The sequence below is a fragment of the Physeter macrocephalus genome, chromosome 4 (genome assembly GCF_002837175.3).
Source record: "Physeter macrocephalus isolate SW-GA chromosome 4, ASM283717v5, whole genome shotgun sequence".
Lineage (NCBI taxonomy): Eukaryota > Metazoa > Chordata > Mammalia > Artiodactyla > Physeteridae > Physeter > Physeter macrocephalus.
In genome coordinates, this window is record NC_041217.1 from 52,940,168 (window position 1) to 52,962,433 (window position 22,266).

General features: G+C 45.9%; 1 protein-coding gene across 2 annotated transcripts in view; it reads left to right on the forward strand.

The window, feature by feature from the left end:
* The window catches only part of SMYD3 (SET and MYND domain containing 3), a 725,308-nt gene that overhangs the window by 625,513 nt on the left and 77,529 nt on the right, over positions 1-22,266 (forward strand). Inside the window, exon 11 of one of the 2 annotated variants that reach the window (XM_024133702.2) lies at positions 19,181-19,256. The exons of the other annotated variant lie outside the window; for it this stretch is intronic. Coding sequence (XP_023989470.1) covers positions 19,181-19,247 — 67 coding nt within the window. The 3' untranslated portion in view covers positions 19,248-19,256. Of the gene's footprint in view, positions 1-19,180; positions 19,257-22,266 lie in introns of those variants that run through there. 2 annotated transcript variants of the gene reach the window in all.

Consider the following 22,266-nt stretch of genomic DNA (forward strand, 5'->3'; position numbering starts at 1 on the left):
CAGGCCCAGCGGCCATGGCTCACGGGCCCAGCCACTCCGCGGCATGTGGGATCTTCCCGGACCGGGGCACGAACCCACGTCCCCTGCATCGGCAGGCGGATTCTCAACCACTGCGCCACCAGGGAAGCCCCGTTCTCTTTCTTAATAGAACCTCCAATGTCCTAGCCGTGTAGTTTGTATGTGATTGATTGACCACAGGAGCAGTGCATGATTAGCTTAAGCTAGAGAATCATATTTCTCTGGTCACCTGACTCAAGCCAGACCAGTTAGATCCGATGATGGTCTATTCTTAGACTTCTATTCGCAATATTAAGAGAGTAAACTGCCCATTCCTATGGCTCATGATAGAGGAAGCATATGGCCACAGGAGATGCAGGCTGTTAGGTCTCTTGGGACCACAAAGAGTGAGAATGGAGATGAAACTCAGGAAGCAGAGGTAAGGAGTGGATGGGACAGATCCTGGTCCCATTGTTCAAGAATTGCCTGAAACCGAATTCAGCCCTGTAATATTGAGTTACACAACACTTAGGCTGATAAATTTCATTTTTTATCAACCTGTGTGAATTGGATTTCTTGGTTCATACAACATAAAGACTCCTAACTGGTATATATGGGGGGTTGCAGGAGACTAGTGCAGTGCAGTCACCAAGAAAGATAATGCAACCTTATGCTGCATGATTGTAAGTAATTGTAAGAGACTGGATACACGCATCCATTGCACTGTGTCTAGAGAGTTCCTAGCTAAGAGTGACCAGAATGAGAAGAATCTTGTAGCAGCATTATATGAGAAATGGCCGATGAGAAGTGGAGATGTTTCACCACAAGATGCAAAGACTTTGAGAAGGAAAAGGAGACCTGTTATAAGTTTACAAATCTTTAAAGGGCTGTAGTGTAGGATGGGGGTAGAGTCTTCCTCATGACCAGAGGGGCAGGAACTAGGATATATGACTTGGAATTAGAAGAAGACACATTTCATGCCAGGCTATTAGGAAGAGCAGTTTAGGGAATTCCACAGCGGTCCAGTGGTTAGGGCTCTGAGCTTCCACCGCAGGGCGCATGGGTTTGATCGCTTATAACTCATTTTTAAAATAAAAAGCAACAGGCTTCTGCCTCACCCCTCCCCACTTTCAAGGATGCTTCTTAAGAGCAACTCTTTAAAAACATTTCTGTTTTCAGCGCTTCTGATAGTTATTTTTATACCCCTGAATAATAGTTTTTCAATTTATGTTTCTTGTGTATCAACTAAATAAATTATCTACTCCTAACTATGAAAAAATAAAGCTCTAGCTTATACTATCTTCTTTTCTCTCTCCTTCCTCTTCCTTTCCATTAAAAAATTATAAAGTTATTTGATTCATATAATGGCTGTGAAACTTCAAACAACATACTGAAATCTCTATTTCTCATTCTGTCAACTTTAGGCAATGTCCCTTGATTTCCCACTATGTTAGATGGAGATTTAGTACTCTTGTTCTTGATGGAGAATTAGAATATAAAATTCTCAGTTCAAAATCATTTTCAATGGCTATTTTAAAAAGCCTGCTACCTTGTCTTCTAAGATCTATCATTTCTGATTCTACTTGGATTTGGGTTTCTTTGTTGATCACCATTTTATCTTTCTGTAAGTTTTTAGGCTCTGCTTTTCTCCTTGATGTTCTGAAAGTTCACGTTGATATATCTAGGCATGGGTATTTTTTCATTTATGCTAGATCCTTTCATTTTAAAGACTCCTGTCTTCCTTTATCTGTGGGAAATTTTTTCTTTATTTTTTCCTTTTTAATTCCATTTCCTCTATTCTCTCTGTTCTTTTGTCCTGAAAGTCCTGGTAGTCAGATGTTAACCTTCTGTTTCCAGTGTCTTGGGCCTTTTGCTTTATGTTCTGAGAGTTATCCTTGACTTAATCTTCCAGACCTTTATTGGAATTTTTATATCTCAGCAAAAATTTTGTTTATAAATTTATAAGAACTTGTTCTTGAAAATTTTCTTTCTCATAGCTCCCGATTCATTTTTTTTGAACTCAACATCTTCTCGAATCTAAGGGTAATTGGTCTTTTAAAAAATTCTCTCCCATTTTCTGAATAATCTCAGTTTCTTCGATTTTTTTTTCTTCAGTTTATTTTTTCTGGTCTTTTTCTGTGTTCTAAACTTTTCTTGAATGGTTCTCCATTCATAGTTTTTTACAACTTTATTGAGATATAATTCACATACCATGTCACTTACCCATTTAAAGTTTACAATTCATTGGCTTTTAGTATATTCACAGAGTTGTGCATCTAACACTACCATCAACTTTAGAACATTTTCACTGTCTCCCTCTAGGGAAACCCTACGCTCCTTAGTTGTTCTCTATCCCGTAATCTCACTCACCCCCCACTGCCCCCCTGCCCTTGGCAACCACTGTCCATTCACGTTTGAAAATATGGGGTTAGAAAGGTTGGCTTGTTGCTCTGGGGGTTTCAAAATGGCAGTCGGTAAGAAGAAATGGTTGGGAAGGAGGAGAAGGCCGAGGTTGATACTGAGTAGAACCCAAGTCCCAGAAAGCTGGGTGTAGGAATCAGGACCTTGGAGAGCCCTGAGAGGGGCTAGTGTTGCAGGTAAGCAGTCAGACCTTCTGTATTCATGAGCTTCACTTCTGTATTCAGGATTCAGAGGACATCCTGCCACAGATGATGATGCAGTGCCTCTGGACTCTGGGTTCCATAAGGGGAGGGGGGAAACATGTCTGTCTTGTTCGTAGCTCTGTCTCCTACACTTGGCATACTATTTAGCACACAATACGCATTATTTATTTGTAGAAGAATTCAGTGTCATTTGTTTATATAATGCCTTACAATTTGCAAGGCACTTTTGTATCCTCATCTCTTATCTCAGTTGAGATAGGCAGGTATGCAAAAGTGGATTTACCATGGAGCTAATGAGGCTGAAATTGTAGGATCCTCCACTTGCATGAGCCCCTTCTAAAACCCTGTTCTCAATTCTGTATTTGTTAACTTTGCATTCTTTTCCTTAAAGTAGGCCTACAAAATTATATTTTGTAGTGTCAGGCATGAGAAAACCTGAACCTAGATCTGCCTCTCTAGGTAACAGCAGAAGTGATTAGCCCCAGTTTATAGCTATAAGGCTGTGGCTGAGAGAGCTGGGTACCTCGCCCAAGGTCCCACATCTGGTAAGTGGCAGAACATTTCATACTTGAATGTCTCCCACTAATTCTCGCCCCCCATCCGAGCCCCGCAAGAGCTACAGCTTCCGTTTGGTGCCTGTTCCCAGGACACCAGTCATAGGGAACCGTACAGACCTGAGCGTTCTGCAAATATCTGTCAGCAAGGGTTGGGCCCAGGGCAACTGGTGAGGACCATAAATGGGAGGTGTCTGTTGCCCCCAAGCTCACAGGCTGTCTCTCTGTCCAACAGGAACCAAGCAAGGAAAGCCATGCATCCTCCCCCGCCCCCACCTACATGTTTAAGTTTTAGTTATAAAGTACCTTTGAAAGTATTTTCTCTGAACAAAGAGAAACGCCGAATTCTCCTTTTCGCTTCTGTTTCTGAATAAGACTTTCAATCCCGTGTTGTTTTACGGTCTTAAAATAAAATGTAAGATCTAATGAAAAGTCAGAAATCATATTTTCAACTGCCAACTAATTCGGTGATTCTCCCAGGTGGAAATCAATGTCTGCTCTGCAGAGGTGAATCACGCATTCCATCGTGTTGTGCCGCTGACTTTCTTCTTTGAAAATTAACTTACCCTCCTTGCTTTTCAACTTTTCACTGAAGTATATACTTCATGCTTGCCTTTCCCCAGACACATGTGTATGTGTTCTGAGTAGAAATCTAAGCTGGCGGTGCCTCTCAGTCTGTTGGAGGATTGAACTGAATTCCCCGGAGACAGAGAAGAAATCTCCCAGTGTCTCAGGTCTGAGTCTCCGATGGCCTGCCAGCCCCCAGGCTAATAATGTGAGACTTGGCTCTGGTGGGGGGGAGTTTCATTCTCTCTAGAACTTCCTTATTCTTAAGTTATTGATCCAGTAGCAAGTTACGGGGACCAAACTCCCGTGGGTAATACCGTGGTGTGATCAGAAAGGCGAAGGTTATAGAGACTTTCTTCCTTCGGTGCTTCTTCCCTTGTGTCCACACCCTCCCCCCCCAACCCTTAATAGGCCCGAGAATCACCTCGACTTGCTGCTGACTAGTGCTCATAATAGCATTAAAGTAATTTCTTCCCAGTTGGCAAGCAGTCACTGCCCCAGACCCTCTGTGCAGCTACACAGGCTCCTGTCCTGAAACTTTCCCATCCTCCAGGAACCAAAAAGGGGGGTGCACTACACTCCTTCTGGGACCTGCTCCATCGCTAAGGCTGGCATCGCTCCGATTGGTTAGGGACTGCGCCCTATTGCAGGTTGTTAAATATTTTGAAAAATCACCCCAGCTCCTGACAGAGTCTGATCACTTGGGATGGGGGTCGAATTGGGTAATAGGCTCCTGTTTAACGCCCCAGTTCCTTGGCAAACCGGAAGCAAAGTTGCCCCTTTAAAGGTTGATTCTCAGGGCTTCTCTCAAGGCGCACCTTCCTTTTGGCTTTGCTCCGTCAAGGTTTCATTAACACTGGTGACAGTGAAAACACAAAATGAGGCACTGGAGTCACCCGTGGGTCCAAGTTGGAGCGTCCTTGCGAGCACCGTAGCGGTCTCCCAGCTGTGAATGAGCGAGTGTGCGCTGAGCTCCACTTCCTTATAAGAGCATGTGTGCGAACCGAAGAATGTACGCTGCCAGCAAGGCCAGCTTTCATCCGTCAGCAGCTGAAAATATTTAGGCCAGGCCACTGACTGGAAGTTGCACCACGGCGGGGTGCTCAGCAGCACATGGGACGTGTAAAGCCCGCCGACTCAGAGCGTTAGCACCTTAGGTGGCCTTTGCATGAGCCTGGAATTAACCTTCATAAACACGTAAACATCTCTCTCAAGATGTCCTGCAAGGAAAGGTCACTCCTTGGGGCCGGCCCCTGAACGCTGCAGGGTGTGCGTCCAAGGCCGGGCAGCAGGGGGAAAGTCCAGGGGCCGACGTAAGGGAGCAGCAGGGATTCAGATCCAGCCTCACTCCTTAGCTCAACGTAAGCCAGGCCATCCTGGACTGAGTCGTGGCTTTGGCTTTATCCCGTCTCACCTCTTAGGTCTCCGGCGTCTGTTTATATGTAACCCAAATGGTGTCATCTTTGTCCCCCGGCCACAGCAGTATTTAAACTAACCAATTTGGCCAGGATTGGGTTTTGACAAAAGGTATTTTCCCAGTAGCTTTAGAGACTCTTGTGAGCGTCACACCCTGCGGGCTGGCCAATGTTTGGCAGGAGCCGGGGGCTTCTGGTCTGGCCCGAAGCAGCCTGACCACATGGGCTCAGGTGTTGTGCTACAAAGGCACCTCCTAGATGCCATGTAGAGGACCGAACCAGTGAAAATAGGGAGACATCCCTGCCTAACAAGAAGCCACCTACATCCTCAGTCCTGGAGAGAGAAAAACAGAAAGGATGAAGAACCGAGGTCTGTCACTTCCCCCGAAGGTTAATGCAGGAATTTAGTTTCGTTGATCCTGGTGCTGGGCGCGTCCGTGCAGCAAACTCAGTCTGTGGCATCCCCACCTTCGTATCTGATGCCATTCCTCTCGTACCCCTTCCCCTCTCCCCCGACTGGTGGCTCCTCTAGCCCCTAAGGGGCCAAGGCCTCGCTGCTGTCTCCCTATGGCCCTTTCCTTCTAAACCCACTCTCAGATCTTTCTGCCCCAGCCCCACTGGCGTCTCTTGACTGGCAAGCTATGAGCTGGCTTTCCCAAGGACACCTGTATTTAGCAGAAATCAAAGCCTCAAGCTAATTGTTGATCACAGTCTAGTCACCAGGCACCATCCAGAGCAACGATCCCTGGACCATCTTGGAGCTTGAAATCTATGCACGTTAATCTACCCACTTGTGCTTAAAACCCGCCTCGCTCAGAGCAGACTGGGTATGACTACAATGGAAATACAAGTCTTAGCTGCCCCTCTGATTCCTGCCCCTGAGCAGTATAAATGCTAACAAAATGTGGGCAGAGAGAGAACAGGAGAAGGAGGGAGAAAGAGCCTTTGATAATGTCGAGAGAGAGCGAGACACCTTAGCTCTGGGTAATATCGGGTTGTCCCGATGGACTTGCTTCAGGGCACTGGTGTCTGTCCTGATCATGCTGCACAGTCCAGAGACTGCTTTAAATGGCGTCCTGCCTCTCTGGCTTGTCTCTGAGACCTTCTCAAAGCTGGGGCATTGGAGTATCAAGCTTGTGCAGAATTGAGGCCATACCGTATATGTCAACCATGAGCTAATCCCCAGTGAAAAGGAAGCTTGCAGTGCAAGGAAATTCCGTGCTTACCTCTCACCTTCTCTGTGCCAGGCACTGGCTAAAACGGTTTAGACAAGTTACCTCATTTGATCCTTGCAGTATCGCTGTCAATAGGATATCCTCACAATAGTCCTTGTGTTCTTATCTCCATTTTACTGATGAGAAAACTGAAACTCAGACAAGTTAAGAAACTTGCCTCAGGAGCCAGGATTTAAATCATGGACCATCCAACTCCAAGTCTCATACCTTTTCCACCATACCGTTCTTCTTTTTACAAAAGATGACAGATTTTAAAAAATAAAGTGAAATAGCTGCCCTTGTTGATCTCTAAGCTCACCTTGTCATATAGCTGAAAATGTTCCCATTCCCATAATGTGGGATTTTCCCCCAGAGACTCCCTGTATGAGTTATTCATTTGATGGATGGCCCTCTACACCTGTTTCTGCATATACACATGCTGCTAAATACTCCTGTCATTTAGTAGGAAAAATATAACCCTGTGTCCTAAAAGTCCTTGTCGGTAGCCGAGACAGAGCCTGACATTAGATCTCCCTCTGTGGTCTCCCGCTTGTGGGCTGAACCATCATTACTCAGGACGTTGCTGTGATCTTCTGAAAGGGAAGATAGCTCCATCGGGGCTACTCAAAACTGTGAAATGAGGTTGGCTACCGTCATTTGCTTCCTAAAGTTTCAGCCTAGTAGCCTGCCAGTACAGTGTTCTTCAGAAAATGTTAAAGATCCTGTATCAGAGAACAGGAGTGCATTCTATTAAAGCTGTGTATGAGTCCTGGCAGTTAAAGGACAGAAAGGTTCAAGGGGGGCTGGGGTGCAGGGCAGGGCTTAGCTGCAGCCCTCCGGCCTTCACGGTGGAGCAGTGAGTGGTTCTGATAACGATTCTCACGAGGGTCAGCCTTTGAGTGCTCGCCTGTCCATCTGGATGGTTTTTACTCCCCAACATGGTGACAGGGGTCAGCCGCTCCCAGAGGACTGTCAGCGTGACCATCCACAGCTCACACAGAAGTGCAAGCACAGCCTTCCTGGGGTGAGTGAGAGGTCAAAGAAATCCATTTAAACGCATCAGAAATGTGGCTGAGGATGGCAGAGGCTCTGAAGAGCATTTCTTTATGAGGAAACTTGGTCACATCAGGCAGGTGGGACTAGAGGCAGATTCCGGTCCAGAACCCAAGTGGCTGGACCCAGTCCACTGCCTTCCCCTCTATTCTCATTTCCCCAAGAGTATTCGTAGGTTTAGGTGAAGAAACGCCTCTTAAATGAAAAAAAGGACTCAATGATCAAATTAATTCGAGAAACAGTGGGTTAAACAAGGTACTGTCGGACATCCCAGAGCCTGTACGGTACACATCATCCTAAAATAAAGAGCACATCTTTTTACATTCTAGTGTCTAAACTTGGAGTAAATCTTAGAATCAGTGTCAGGGGCTTCCCTGGTGGCGCAGTGGTTGAGAGTCCGCCTGCCGATGCAGGGCACATGGGTTCGTGCCCTGGTCCGGGAAGATCCCACATGCCGCGGATCGGCTGGGCCCGTGAGCCGTGGCCGCTGAACCTGCGCGTCCGGAGCCTGTGCTCCGCAATGGGAGGGGCCACAGCAGCGAGAGGCCCGCGTACCGCAAAAAACAAAACAAAACAAAACAAAACAAAAAACAAAAACAGGATTCAGACTCTGCGTACCACAAAAAAAAAAAAAAAAAAAAAAAAAAAAAAAAAAAAAAAAAAAAAAGAATCAGTGTCAGAAGCAGGGTGAGGCAAGTGAACTGTGTAGGGTGCAAGGTTTAAGGAGGCGCTCATTGTCAGGGTCCTGCAGGTAAGACCCAGGAGGGAGTGTGCCCAGAGCCTTCCTCGCCTCACCCTCCTCCCGGCCCAGGTCAGAACAACCTGCCTGGCACCCAGCAGGGGGTGCAGATGTGCTGAGGCTGCCCCACCTGCACAAAATGTCGAGACTTAACTCTTCCCAGAGACCTGTTCATCTCATGGCCCCTCGAGTGAGTTCTTAAAATAGCCCACCAAGGTTAAATTTTAACTTAGATCCTTTCACTGACTCTTAAAATGCCTTTTAAAAGATTGTTATATAAAAAAGAAAGAACTAAAGAAAGGCTATTAATTGCAGTGGAAAAAGCCAAGCAAACAATACCTTAACCAAGTAAATTAGCATCCTCAGTGATGCCATGTGCCTATCATGCCGCCTCTGATACTGTTTACAAAACCCCATAAGCCCCACGTAGTCATGAGAAAAACCCAGATCCGGGTACATTGTACAGAATACTTGGCCAATGCTCTTTAAGACTGTCTAGGAAAGATTGAGAAACTGCTACAGACCAGAAGAGACAGGGGAGACATGACAACTGACTGCAGTGTTGTCCCTGAATTGGATTCCAGAACAGAGAGGGGACATTGGCAGAAGCACTAGTAAAAGCCAAATAAAGTCTGGAACTTAATTAACAGTAGTATGCCAACGTAGCTTTCTTAGTTATGACAAATGTTCCTTGGTAATGTAAGATCTTAACAACAGGCAAAACTGGAGAAGGGTTTATGGGAACTCTGTACTATCCTTGCAACTTTTCTATAAATCTAAAAGTATCTCCAAACAAAATGTGTTTTTAAAAAGAAAAGACTGGGCTTCCCTGGTGGTGCAATGGTTAGGAATCTGCCTGCCAATGCAGGGGACACAGGTTCGAGCCCTGGTCCGGGAAGACCCCACATGCCGCGGAGCAACTAAGCCCATGCGCCACAGCTGCTGAGCCTGTGCTCTGGAGCCCGCGAGCCACAACTACTGAGCCCACGTGCCACAACTACTGAAGCCCGTGCGCCACAACTACTGAAGCCCGCACACCTAGAGCCAGTGCTCCTCAGCGGGAGAAGCCACTGCAATGAGAAGCCCACGCACCGCAACGAAGAGCTATCCCCGCTCGCCGCAGCTGGAGAAAGCCCATGTGAAGCAACAAAGACGCAACGCAGCCAAAAATAATAAATTTTAAAAAAAAGAAAGAAAAGACTGTTATAAAGTAACATTGTAACGGCAAATTTTCTGCCACACACCAGGTAGTGTAGTTAAAGGTGATAGAAATTGCCAGATTTCAAGAAATGGATCATAGATGTTTCGAAATGAGAAGACAGTGTGACAGTTCTTGAAAGGACGATTCCTTCATTATGAAGAACCTTAATTCCATCTCCAAGCATCTATCAAAAGCTTCCAGCTGACACTTAAGGAAGTTGATACCTTCTAGTGACATGTTATTCAGTTAAGGAAAAGAGGAAACTATAAACTTATCAAAAAGAAAAGGCACATGAATCTAATATTCCTTTATAGGGTTCAGAGTTATGTTGTTTATCCTGAAGGTACAAAAAAAATCAAGATCATGAAAAGTTTATAAAAAGCAATTCATCACCGTGATATTTAAGATAACTTCCAAAGGTCAAAAGTGACTCAGAAAACCTTTAGAATCTGAAGGCAAAAATGATTAGATGCAAACGGTTACTGAGATATTGAAGAAGGGAGTCTATAAGTACCTGTATAGCTAAACGTAAGCTCTTATAATTTAAAAGCAAAACTGCGTTCTTGTAATCAGGTGTTTCTCCCCATACCTTCAAAAAACTGCTGTTAAATCAATGGGGAGCTTACAATTGATGATGCCTTAGAATCCCAGAATAAAGCAGAGGTGGAGTACATTTTTTCAAACTTAACTGCCCATGGAACCCTGGGGTTCCACGGAGAATACTTGGGTAAAAGTGCTCTACCCTATTTACTGCCTATCCATTTGACAGAGGATGAATTCTCAGCCTAAAGGCTACCAAAACTATAGCTGTTAAGCTTGGGAATGAGTGTGCTATGCACACTGATTTATTGAGAGTTTCTGAACCCAGAGGGGCTCTGCATGTAAATGACCCCTAAAAAGTGAGACCCAACCTCTTGGCTGATTATTGAGCCAGGCATTAAGTCAGATGAGACATAAAGATCCTTTTCAGCTTCTTTGAATGTGGTAAGGGTGCCCCAGACCTGCCCATTCATTATATAATACGGCTAAAAAACATGGAGGTACACAGAGTTGACAAGGCCTTTCCTCCCTCCCTCAAGGAAAGCAGTGAGCTCTAGGAAACTCACATCCATCACTGAGGGAAGAAACAAACTCTGCTCCCGTAACACTGGCTTGGGCGATGTCTGGCAAGGTTTTCAATTCAAGACACCCTACTTGTGAGCCTCCATCACAGACACATACACATTCATAAACCTTGGCCTTCTCCAGAATCAGCACCAGGTTATTGAGGGCCCATTTGAAGGTTGATGTCCTCAGAGCCTTGCTTGGCAGTTTTCTCTTCTCTGGTGAATGAAGGGTTAACATGTCACTGCCGCAGTTCCCTTCACAGGGCTTTATTAATCCAGTCCCCTACTCCAGACTTGACCTTCAATCACTGGAAAACAAGAAAACATTGAAAACAACTTCAACCAAATGAAAAATACTCTGTTGGACTCGCTCCAGACCTTGGCAACCTTTGTGTGAGTGATGCAGTAAAGCGGCTGCATGACAGGTATGTTTCTAGCTGATGGAAACCTCAAGTAATTAATGGCTCTTCTGGGGCAAGGTAGTAGGGGCAGCGTTGGCCCCTGCTGTGGCAGAATAACAAATGAGAGAGAAAGTTACTGAGGCACATGCTTTGCCCCAAAATAGCCATGGATGGAGGGTACTTATCAGATAGATGTCTTAGCTAAATGCTAGCTCCTTCCCACTGGTGAAGATGAGGAAAGACACTTAGTTTCTTTGTATATGTCATGGCTAGAGTTCCATCACTCTATACAGAGAAGCTATATTTTAGCCAATTCATCATTTGAGGTCCTGTGTGTAGCTCTGTTGAGAAGGACAAGCATTTATTACCCTCAATAAGGTAGAGTACTGTCATTACAGAAAAACAGTAATTGAGGGTGGGCCCTGGCTAAAATACTGAGAAGTGTGTCATTCACACAAACCTATGGACCCAGACTTCTGAAGTTCAAGTACTGTTTACTTGGGATTGGCTCAAGTTTGGTTAAGAAGCTGTGGAATTTGGACGGGGTTGTTGATACCGCTGTTTGTGATGAGAGAAACCAGACCAACTCTTGTGATGTAAAGAGGGAAAGAAGGGCAGGGATGTGGGCTAAGAGGCCACCCACCAAGAATCTACATCTTAACTCTAAAGGACAATTCTGAAACTCAGTCCAGGCATTGTGAGGCTGGGGGGGTGACATTTGGAGATGAAGAGGAAAGAAATATCTGTCTCTTCTAGTTTAAAGACAGCTATTGGCAATCTCAAATGAAAGATTTGTGAATCTGCCTACAGCTTGTGCCACCATAGTGAGTTGTAAACCTTATCAGTGGCTGGGTTTTGCCAGGAAAATCCGTCATCTCTAAGCTTTCTACTTTCTGTGGTAGTCTGGGCAATATTTGCCCACTACACTCTGTCACAAATTTTTTGGTTCAGAAAGTTCCCCAGAGGATCATTCTGTATAGGTTTCCAGAAGATAAAAGGTAAGGTGGTGCCCAGGCTAGTTTCCTGCTCACTTATACACCTAGCTATTGGGGTCATCTTTTACCAGCTCTCAGTATTTCTTTTTTTTTTTTTTTTTTTTTTGCGGTACACGGGCCTCTCACTGTCGTGGCCTCTCCCGTTGCGGAGCACAGGCTCTGGACGCGCAGGCTCAGCAGCCATGGCTCAAGGGCCCAGCCGCTCCGCGGCATGTGGGATCTTCCCGGACCAGGGCACGAACCCGTGTCCCCTGCATCGGCAGGCGGACGCGCAACCACTGCGCCACCAGGGAAGCCCTAGTATTTCTTCATACTAGGTTATGCATCATCTTTTCCTTTTTAAATAGTTTTACTGAGAGTAATTCACATAGTATACAATTCACCCATTTAAAGTGTACAACTCAATGGCTTTCAGTACATTTACTGATTATAAAATGCAACTATCTTTTTTATGCACTTTTAGGACATTTTCATTAGCAGTCACACCACAATCCCCTCAGTCCCCAGTTCCTAGGCAGCTAGCAATCTGCTTTCTGTCTCTCTGTATTTGCCTATTCTGGACATGTTATGTAAATGGAATCATACAGTAGGTGGTCTTTTGTGACTGGCTTCTTTCGCTTAGCATATTTTCAAGGTTCACCCATATTGTAGCATATATTAGTACTCTATTTCTTTTTATTGAGAAATATTCCATTTTATGAATATACCAAATTTTATTTATCCATTCATTGGTTGATGGACATTTGGGCTCTTTCTACGTTTTGGCTATTAAGAGTAATACTGCTATGAACATATTTGCACAGATTTTTATGTGGACGTTTTTAAATTTCTCTCAGGTATCTACCTAAGAGTGGTACTGCTAGATCATGTGGTAACTCTGTGTTTAATATTTTGAGGAACTGCCAAACTGTTTTCCAAAGTGGGTACATAACTTTACGTTCTCACCAGTAATATATGAGGGTTCCACTTTCTCCATATCCTCGCCACCACTTGCTATTATCTGTCTTTTGATTCTAGCCAACCTAGTGGGTGTGCGTTGGTATCTCACTGTGGTTTCAATTTGCCTATTATTTATTTCTTCTATAGAGAAATGTCTATTCATATCCTTTGCCCATATTTTAACTGGGTTGTTTGTCTTTACATTATTGTCATTACACTATTATTACATTATAATAGTTCTTTATATATTCTAGAGATAAGTTCCTTACCACATATATGATTTGCATGTATTTTCTCCCATTCTATGGGTTATCTTTTCTTTTCTTTTTTTGAGGCACAGAAGTTTTAATTTTAATGATGTTCAGTTTATTTATGTATTCTTTTGTTGCTTGTGCTTTTGGTGTCATATCTAAGAAACCATTGCCTGATACAAAGCCATGAAGATATATGCCTGTGTTTTCTTCTAGTAGGTTTATAGTTTTAGCTGTTATATTTAGGAGTTTGATCCATTTTGAGTTAATTTTTCTATATGGAATGAGGTGTAGGGGCCCAACCTACCTCATGTAGATATCCAGTTGTTATATATCATCTTTTAAGAGAGAAAAACAGAAGGCTTTTCTGGGCAGTCACTCTGGTTGTGTTAAGGACCAACTGCTGTGCACAGCTGTATCCCACAGTTGAGGGAAAGAACATAGAGAACATAGAGACTCTTGACTTCAGAGAAAACAAACCCCTGCTCACATAAAGCGGGAATATTCTGGAACCACAAGAGCTAGAGCTGGCCTCTTCAGCCTTGATCCAAGCCCCAGCCCTCTTGCTGATTAACCAGGAAGCCATGGGTAAATCACTTAACCGCTAAGACTCAGTTGTCTCATCCATGAAAGGGGAGCTCATTGGAATATAGTCTCCAGGAGAGCAGGAACTTCCTCTGCTTTGTGTAATCCTGTATCCCTAAGGCCTAGAATAGTGCCCAGCACACAGTAGGCTCTCAAAAATCATTTGTGGATTAAATAAATAATACCTCCATCATATAATCCCCCGTCTATTATAAGAATAAGCATTTTAAAAAATAATGCATTCAGATATTTTATAAACTATAAAATGCTACAGAAATGTATGATTTCCTTTCCTTGTAGTGGAAAGAGAGATGTGGGTAGATGTATCAACGCAGCAAACCTGCAAATGAGGTGAATATATATTTTCTAGAAGGTATAGTATCTTTCATTTTCAAGGTACTAAAAAACCAGCGATCCTTTAATAAAGTTAATTTATTAAAAATGTTGAGGTCATAAAATGTTAATGTCCCCTCTAGATTTTCACACTTTGCCCTGGAGAGAATTGCCTTCTCCTTGGCCTTGCTTAAAAGCAAGCAATATTGGGGTGGGAGGGGGCAGAGGAAGAAGCGCTGTGAGAGACTATCTTGTCTTTCAGCTATTTAATATCTGTATAAGAACTGGGAATTTTTCACTAGTCTTTACTTTTCTCTGGTCAGTATTCCTTTTCACTTTTTCTTCCCCTCTAGAAATTAAAAAGTAGTACTTTCATATCCCCTTAAAATGACTGAATGTAGGATTTAACCTCTCTTTCCTTGTGTTTGCCCACTTAGGGCCTTAGGACACAATTCTGATGCAGAGAAATGCGAAAATCTCCTGGTTAGATGGGGCCCAGCCCCCAGAGCAGCAGGAAAGCACCAACCAGGAGACAGAAGACTGGGTTCCGGGCCCGAGTCTTCACTAATTAGCTCTGTAACCAGACAAGTCACTACACGTCTCTGGGACCCAGTTTCTCAACTGGAAAATGAGAGTGTTAAGCCAGATGTTCCCTAAGGAGGCTCTTAAATTGCATAGTTCTATGGTGCATCCGGTCAGAAAGTATTTATCAAGGGCCAGCCACATCCCCAGGATGCTGTTAGGTGGTATGAGGGGAAGGGAAGCGTGCAGCCTTCCTTGGAGGATCATAAAGCAGTATATAACACTACCTGCGAGAAGGTACTGGATTTGTCCATGCAAAGCAAAAGGGAAGCAAAGTACGAGGAATGTCGGAGCATTTGGTCAGGAAGAAGTGAGTCTTGATCTGGGCCTTGAGGAAGGTATGGGATTTGGATTGAGTAAGAAGTCACACCCACAGGTCACCTAGATTGGGAATGGCCTGGTGAGGTGGGTGGCAGGTGAGCAGGGAAGAGAGCCCTGGGCCAGGAGTCATGAGTTCAGGGGTCCACCCCACCTCTGTAGCTAATGGGCAGAGCATCCTTGGTGTCACCTCATGTGTCTGGTCCTCAGTGTCTCTTTCTGTTTTGTCACTCACTGAGAGGAAGTACAGATTAATGGAGGAAAGCACGCTGTAGAGTCAGAGGAGCCTGGAAGAGCGTCAGAGATCCAGATTGCTGCACTTTGAAGTCCTGTGACCTTGAATATGTTATTTCATCTCCCTGGCTTCCATTTCCTCACCTGCAGATCACAACAATGACCTTCAAGGGTTACCGTGAGCACAAAGTGAGAGGATCAATTAGCACAGTGCCAGAGCTCAACAGCTGGTGGGGGTAGTGGTCGTATTATTAAAGCTCTTCTGTGAGTGAAGTGAAATTAAGAAGGGGTGTTAAGAAAGCAACTTGATGAGATAGGGCATTTATAAAACCTAGTGGAATATATATCGGAATAATATTCAGCCATAAAAAAGAAGGAAATCTTGCTTTTGTGACCACATGGATGAACCTTGAGGACATTATGCAAGTGAAATAAGAGAGTCACAAAAAGACAAATACTGCATGATTCCACTCAGATGAGGCATCTAAAGTAATCAAACTCAGAAACAGAAAGTAGAATAGTGGCTGCCAGGGGTTGGGGGAAGGGGAAATGGGGGGTTGTTCAATGGGTACAGAGTTTCAGTTTTGCAAGATGAAAAAAAGTTCTGGAGATCTCATCCACAACAATGTGAATATACTTAATATTACTCAGCTGTACACTTTTTAAAAATCTGAATGAGTGAATGTAGGATGCACATTCTTTAATTTTTATTTAACGAGTATATAAGTAAATACAACATATACAGCACTGTGCTAGGTGCTACAAGTAGGAGCAGGGATACAAAGGTAACTAAAAGGAGGTTTCTGCTTTCAGGGGAGAAAGTAACCGAGAGTTTTGTAGAGAGACTTCAATTCTAGTCTGAGAAAAGCCTTTGCTGGGGCATGACCTTGGGCAAGTTACTTCTTCCAAACTTGAGCTTTCTGTGGATGTAAAATAGGAACAATTCATGTCTCTCTCACAGATTGCCATAAGAATTAAGTGACAGTGTATTTAGAACAGTGGGCACATGCTCAATAAGTGCTTTTATCATCAATTCCTCTCTCAAAGGGGCTTCGACTCTCATGGGAGAGGTGAGCACACAACAGAAGCCACAAAGGCAGTAAGAAAAGTGGATGGAGGGGCGAGATGTTCAGGGAAGACCAAGGGTGGCCTCATCCCACGTTATTAGCACTTCCTGGCCTGGAGATCAGGAAGCAGACTAGATGAAGGGGCAGCTGTTACAGACTGAACGTCTGTGTCCCCCCAGATTGTATATGTTGAAGCCCTAACCCCCAGTGTGATGGTGTTGGAAGGTGGGCCTTTGGAGGTATTAGATTTAGATAAGGTCATGAGAGTGGGGTCCTCGTGATGGGATTATAAGAAGAGACCAGAAAGCTAGCTCTCTCTTTCTCTCTGCTGTGAGGACACAGTAAGAAGAGGGTTGTCTGCAAGCCAGGAAGAGGATTCTCACCAGGAACTGAATCAGCTGGCACCTTGAATTTGTAATTCCCAGCTTCTAGAACTGTAAGAAATAACTGTCTGTCATTTAAGCCACCCAGTTTATAGTATTTTGGTGTAGCGGTCGCAGCAGACTAATACAGCCACTTAGAAATCTCATCCCCGTGACTACCAGTGGTAGAATCTCCTTCTAGATCTGGGACTGGGACAGGCAGGAACAACTGGAGAAGGACTTAGACGACAGGCAGGTGGAAAGCCTTCTAGAGGAGGTCATTGGGAGCTGCCCTGAGAGCTCCGAGTCTAGGAAAAGGTGGGGAAATAGAAAAGGCTTCCCAAGGGTGATGGCTAGGAAGTGCTGGCACAAATTGCCAGGAGTCGTGGTAGCACTTCTTCCTTTAATGTCTGTGTGCCTTATGGCAAAGCTGTGTTCTCGTGTGTCTGGAGTAGCTTCTCAGGGGTCCTCCCTAGGGTGACATATCCAGATATCTGCTGAGCACTTGGTGGGTCTTCATTGTCAGAGGTTCCTCAGTGGAAGCTCCGCCTGCGGTTTGAGAGAACCATGACTTCGTTTTGTTGGCCCTGTCACCCCTTCATCTCCCGGTTCATTTATACAGGAAACCTTTAGTGGTGCCCAGTATGGAGGCGATACCCCGCTATGAAGCATCTCTTCTTTCAGGCCATTTGCCTAAATGGTGACAGATATTTTGGTCGGTGGCCAGCTGTGTGCAGCGCCCCAGGGCCAAGGCTGTGCAGGCAGCGTGGTCTTCGCCCACGTCGGGAGCAGTGCTGAGTGGCCTGGGCCCTGGCGCTTTTAGACGCCGCTCATCAGCTGGCTGCGCCGAAAGCAAGGGGGGTAGGAGCCTCCCTTGTAGACATGAGCGGGCGCGGAGGCCGCCGCGTCACGGAAAGCGTGGCCCCGGGCCTCTGGGTCCCTCGGTGCGAAGGGCTGGCATCTCGCCGTGATTCGGGCGCGCTGCCCCGTCCCCGGCCGCAGTCAGCATTAAGGAGCGGAACGGAGCCTCGCCTGGCCCGCGGCGCCCGGGGCTCCGCCAGAGCTTCCGCGCCAGTGCGGTTTCCTCCCGGGGCAAGACTGGGACTGAATCGGGGGAGTCATTCCAAGTTTCTTTTCTCGTTTGGCATTCTTGCCACTGTGCCCGTCCTCCCTTCAGCGGAAAAGGAGAGCAGAAATCCCGCGTCCAGGCTTCTCTGAAAGGTCGCCCGACCACCTAAGTGAACGACTTGGGGGAAAAAAAACAAATCAGAGAGAGAGTCAATAAAGCGCACGTGGGCACGGTGAGAGCTTCTTGAATGAGCATCTGTGAAAATTGGCCATGTGGCTGAATTTGATAAATCCAACCAAGACTGGTGGTAGGATTTAGATGGTTGAGGTTTAAAGGATACTTGCTTTTATTTCCCCTCTTCCTTCCCTGCCTTTCTAATGTATGCTTCTCTGAGCACAGATGCTACAGCCTCGGAAACAGAGGCGCACCCACACTTCTGTGTGTTGGGGGAGGCGGGAGGGGAGGGAGAGCTCAAGCACAGAAAAGCTTAGGGAAGGAGCAGAGAGGGAGGAAGAGAGAGATAAAATGGATTTAAAAATTGTCCTAAAGAAGATGGAAAAGAAAGAAGATATGAATCAGGTCCTCTAAATGCCATTCCTGTGTTCCCTTTTTTTTTTTTTTAAGATTTTTTATTTTTATTTTTATTTTTTGACCGTGTTGGGCCTTCATTGCTGTGCGCGGGCTTTCTCTAGTTGTGGCGAGCGGGGGCTACTCTTCATTGTGGTACGCGGGCTTCTCATTGCAGTGGCTTCTCTTGTTGAGGAGCACGGGCTCTAGGCGCTCGGGCTTCAGTAGTTGCAGCACCCGGGCTATAGAGCGCAGTCTCAGTAGTTGTGGCGCACGGGTTTAGTTGCTCCGTGGCATGTGGGATCTTCCTGGACCAGGGCTCGAACCTGTGTCCTCTGCATTGGCAGGCGGCTTCTTAACCACTGCGCCACCTGGGAAGCTCCTGTGTTCCCTTTTGTACTTGCTTATCCAGTCCTTTTCTTCTGAAGCGCCGAAGGCCTCTGTCACTCTGTATTTCACACCAAAGGGCTGAACTCTCCCTCTGCAGGGCCCTAGTGCCTGAGGGTGACTGTAATAATTAGGGAGACAGGGGCTTCCGTGGTGGCGCAGTGGATAAGAACCCGCCTGCCAATGCAGGGGACACGGGTTCGAGCCCTGGCCCGGGCAGATCCCACATGCCGCAGAGCAGCTGGGCCCGTGCGCCACAACTACTGAAGCCCGCACGCGCCATCCTCCGCAGCAAGAGAAGCCACTGCAATGAGAAGCCTGCGCACCGCAACGAAGACCCAACGCAGCCAAAAATAAAAATAAATAAAATAAATTTTAAAAAATAAAATCATTAGGGAGACAGAGAATGAAAACCCCTTTGCTCTCACAGCATCTGGGTGCTTCAAGGCACCCGCCCTGGGCTGACAGAGCAGGGCATGTCTTGCTCATCCTCCGGTTCTGTTTATTGAACACTCACTTTGGCTCAGCCCTGTTCTGGTAGATTTGAGGACAGTCTCACTGGAGGATTTTTTTTTTAATGGGCCTTATGTCACATGTGTACAAATGTCTTTTGGTTGAAGAAGTAGAGGAGGTACTGAGACCAAGTGCCACGTGGGCCGGTGGAGGAGCCACGCGGAGCGGCAGTGACAGCAGTGGACCGGAGGTCAGTGGGGTCGCGGAGAACGGTTGCTGAGTCCTCGGCCTCAGCTGGGGAAGTGAGCACCATGCAAAGGACGCTGCACCCGTATAGTGTCCCAGTGAAAGGCCTGAGCCCCTGGGGCTGGGCAGCAGCTGGCGGCATCTGGTTATGGCTTTTCCTACGCAGATAAAGGGGACCCCTCACAGTGGAGGTCGCCTTGGATTACGTGATATCTGGCCTTGCACTGGCTCAGCTGAATATCGCATTGTTTCAGTCTCCCATTCCGAAGTGTGTCTGAGGATCCTGCTTAGCTGAGAGTGATTACAGCCAACGCCAGAGTGAGCCCCACTCCCCCTGGCCTGTCTGGATAGAGTGAGGGTGCTGTGCCCCCAAGGAACGCTCTCTGTGGGGCGTTTGCCACTGAGGTCTGCAAGGAAACAGACTTGACTTTCTCTTCTGCTCAATTGTAATCCATTCGGAGAAAATCTTGGTTTCCTGGCATAGATACCTGGTAGTGGCTGACTGTAGGAAGGATCTCCTGGGTCTGTTGTTTTGTCCCCTTTAAGCTTCACCGGACATGCTGACCCCTCCCCACACCCCAAGGCTTTGCCCCAAATCTCTTTGAGGTACCCTGGCCCATCTTCTTCCACAGAGGTGCACTGCTCTTTTAAAAGAACCGTGAGCCGCATCTTACCCACCCACTCACCCAGAGCAGGTAAACGGTGCAGGGCGGCCACTGTGGACACTTGAAGGGCAGCTCTAATGAATGGCTGGATCATAGGCTTTAGAATCGCCAAACCCAGGTCCACAGCCTCAACTCAGCTACTTAGCAGCAGGCTGTGCAGTATTTTTAGGGCACATGATTTCTGAGTTTGTGGAAATAGAGATTCTAATTCATACCTCAGAGGGGTTGATGTGACGAGACAGTGGCTTTGGAGAAACTCTGTAGGCTACAAAGTGCTAACGATGTTACCTTTTGTCACCATCCTTATCCGTGAAGGGTATTCTCATGCCATCGAGCAGGACAGCAGCCACACAGAGGAGGCGCTGCAGGGACACAGTGGCTTCTGCCACCACCCGTCAGGTTGCTGTTGGCAACAGGGTCTGAGTACTTCCTTGGGTGTGATGCTCAAATGTTAATGTGCATCAGGGTGGCTTGGGGGTTCAGCATACAGATTCCCTAGGCCCCAACTCTCTAGTATCTCCTTGGTTGGCCCCAACTATTCTGATGCAGGTTATCCATAAGCTACACTTCAAGAAAAATTAGAGCGTGCTGCTGGGACTGGGTGACCGAGGGAAGAAGGGGAACACAGGTGTGATGTCCCCGTGCACCCTTGGGCGGGAGGAAAGGACCCTTCATGCTGAGCTAACCAGCAGCTCTTCTGGTTCTGCCACCATGATGTTCCATTTGTCAACAAGAGCCTCCTCCGTGTTCCTGTTTTCTTCTGGTTGGGATATTTGGCTTCTTGTAGTTGTGGATAAGGAGCAACACTGGGTCCCAGATTTCCATTAAGTTTTGACTGTTTATAACTTTAGAAGGAAGACCGGAGCATATCCCAAACTAGAGCCCCAACCCCTGGCAAGTCAGTGGGAATGCTTAGCCACAAATGGAGTCTCCATCCCTGCGTGTCTGGGAAGGAGCCTTGGGGCATAGTGGCAGGGGGTGGGTCACAGATATAAGACTATCTTCTGTTTCTTACACTGAAGATCCCACCATGTGGTAGCAGCAGTTGCCTGGCTTGCCTTAAAGTTGTTTTCCTTGGAGGCTGTACCTGGAGATGTGGAGAAGGGATCAAGACCGTTGTCTTGCTCTGGCCTTGTCCAGCCTGGTCCTCCGTGAGCTTGGTTTACACTCCATCTCAAGCACTAACCGAGGCCCTTTTGTGACGAAGATGTCCTGGGAGCCTTCAGTGAAGAGAGTGTATGTGTGATGGAATCCACGGTATAAGGTCATTCCCAAGGATCCGGAAGCAGAGGAAAATATACCTGCTGCGAATTCTAAAGTTCTGTCAGGTGTAATGTCCCGAAGTCTTCCTCATTGGAGCTCCTGGCAGAGCCGGTACAAGCTAAGTGACCTCAAATCCTTTGGAAAGAGCAGCTCCTCAGCAATGCCAGTTACACAGCACAGGAGATCAGACATGTCGTTTAAGTAAAATCCTGCAGCAGCATCCATTTCACAGGTCCCTGGGGCTGCACGTGTTCAGTACTAGAAGGACAAGCCTTTGAAACAAGTGTGTGGTGTAACAATGAAGTTCTCTTTTCGCTCTCAATTAAATGAGAAGATCAGGAAAGAAGGAATCTTCTTTTAAAAAGCTGAGCTGTATCTGTCCTTACACTTGCTGCTGCCTCACAAATTTTTCCACCTTAATTTTCTAATATTCCTGTGAAGACAATGGTTTGGACGATCGGACATGGCTATAAATGACATCATAAAATTGTTTCTGTTCAAAGCAGGAGGATCCCAGAAATTTGAGTGCTTTCCCTTGGAACTGCAGTTCAAACCGTATTTAATAGTTCATGTAATAGTCATGTTTTACTCCTTTGCTAGACAGTAAGTGTGCTGACCTGGACTTAGGTTCCTTTTTGCAGCTTTCACAGGATTTAAGGACAGCATTTGGACTTCTGTTTATTTTCCCTTCTTTCCCTTCTGATTATAAAAATTATACTATCATTGTTTTTTTAAAAAGGTACAACAATGGACTCCTCCAAACAACCCCATCACCTAAAAGCAACTACAATTATTATTTTAGCTCATTTCATACCAGTGATTCATCTACGCATAGATGAGGCCCCATGAGGTAACCCAAATGAAAGAACAGTTTTGGTGCTAATATTCTGATGACATCTAAACTCTAAATGTTGCCTTCCTCCTGAGGACAGCTACTCCTAGTTAGTCCCACTTCTGCTTTGTGGTTTCCAGAGCCTTTCTCCAGCTCTGGTCTTATTTGCAGCCCTTCTGTGGAGCGTCTAGAAATCATAATAAGCTCTTTGATGGGTAGGCCGTTACCCACCTAGTCTTTAGCCTTT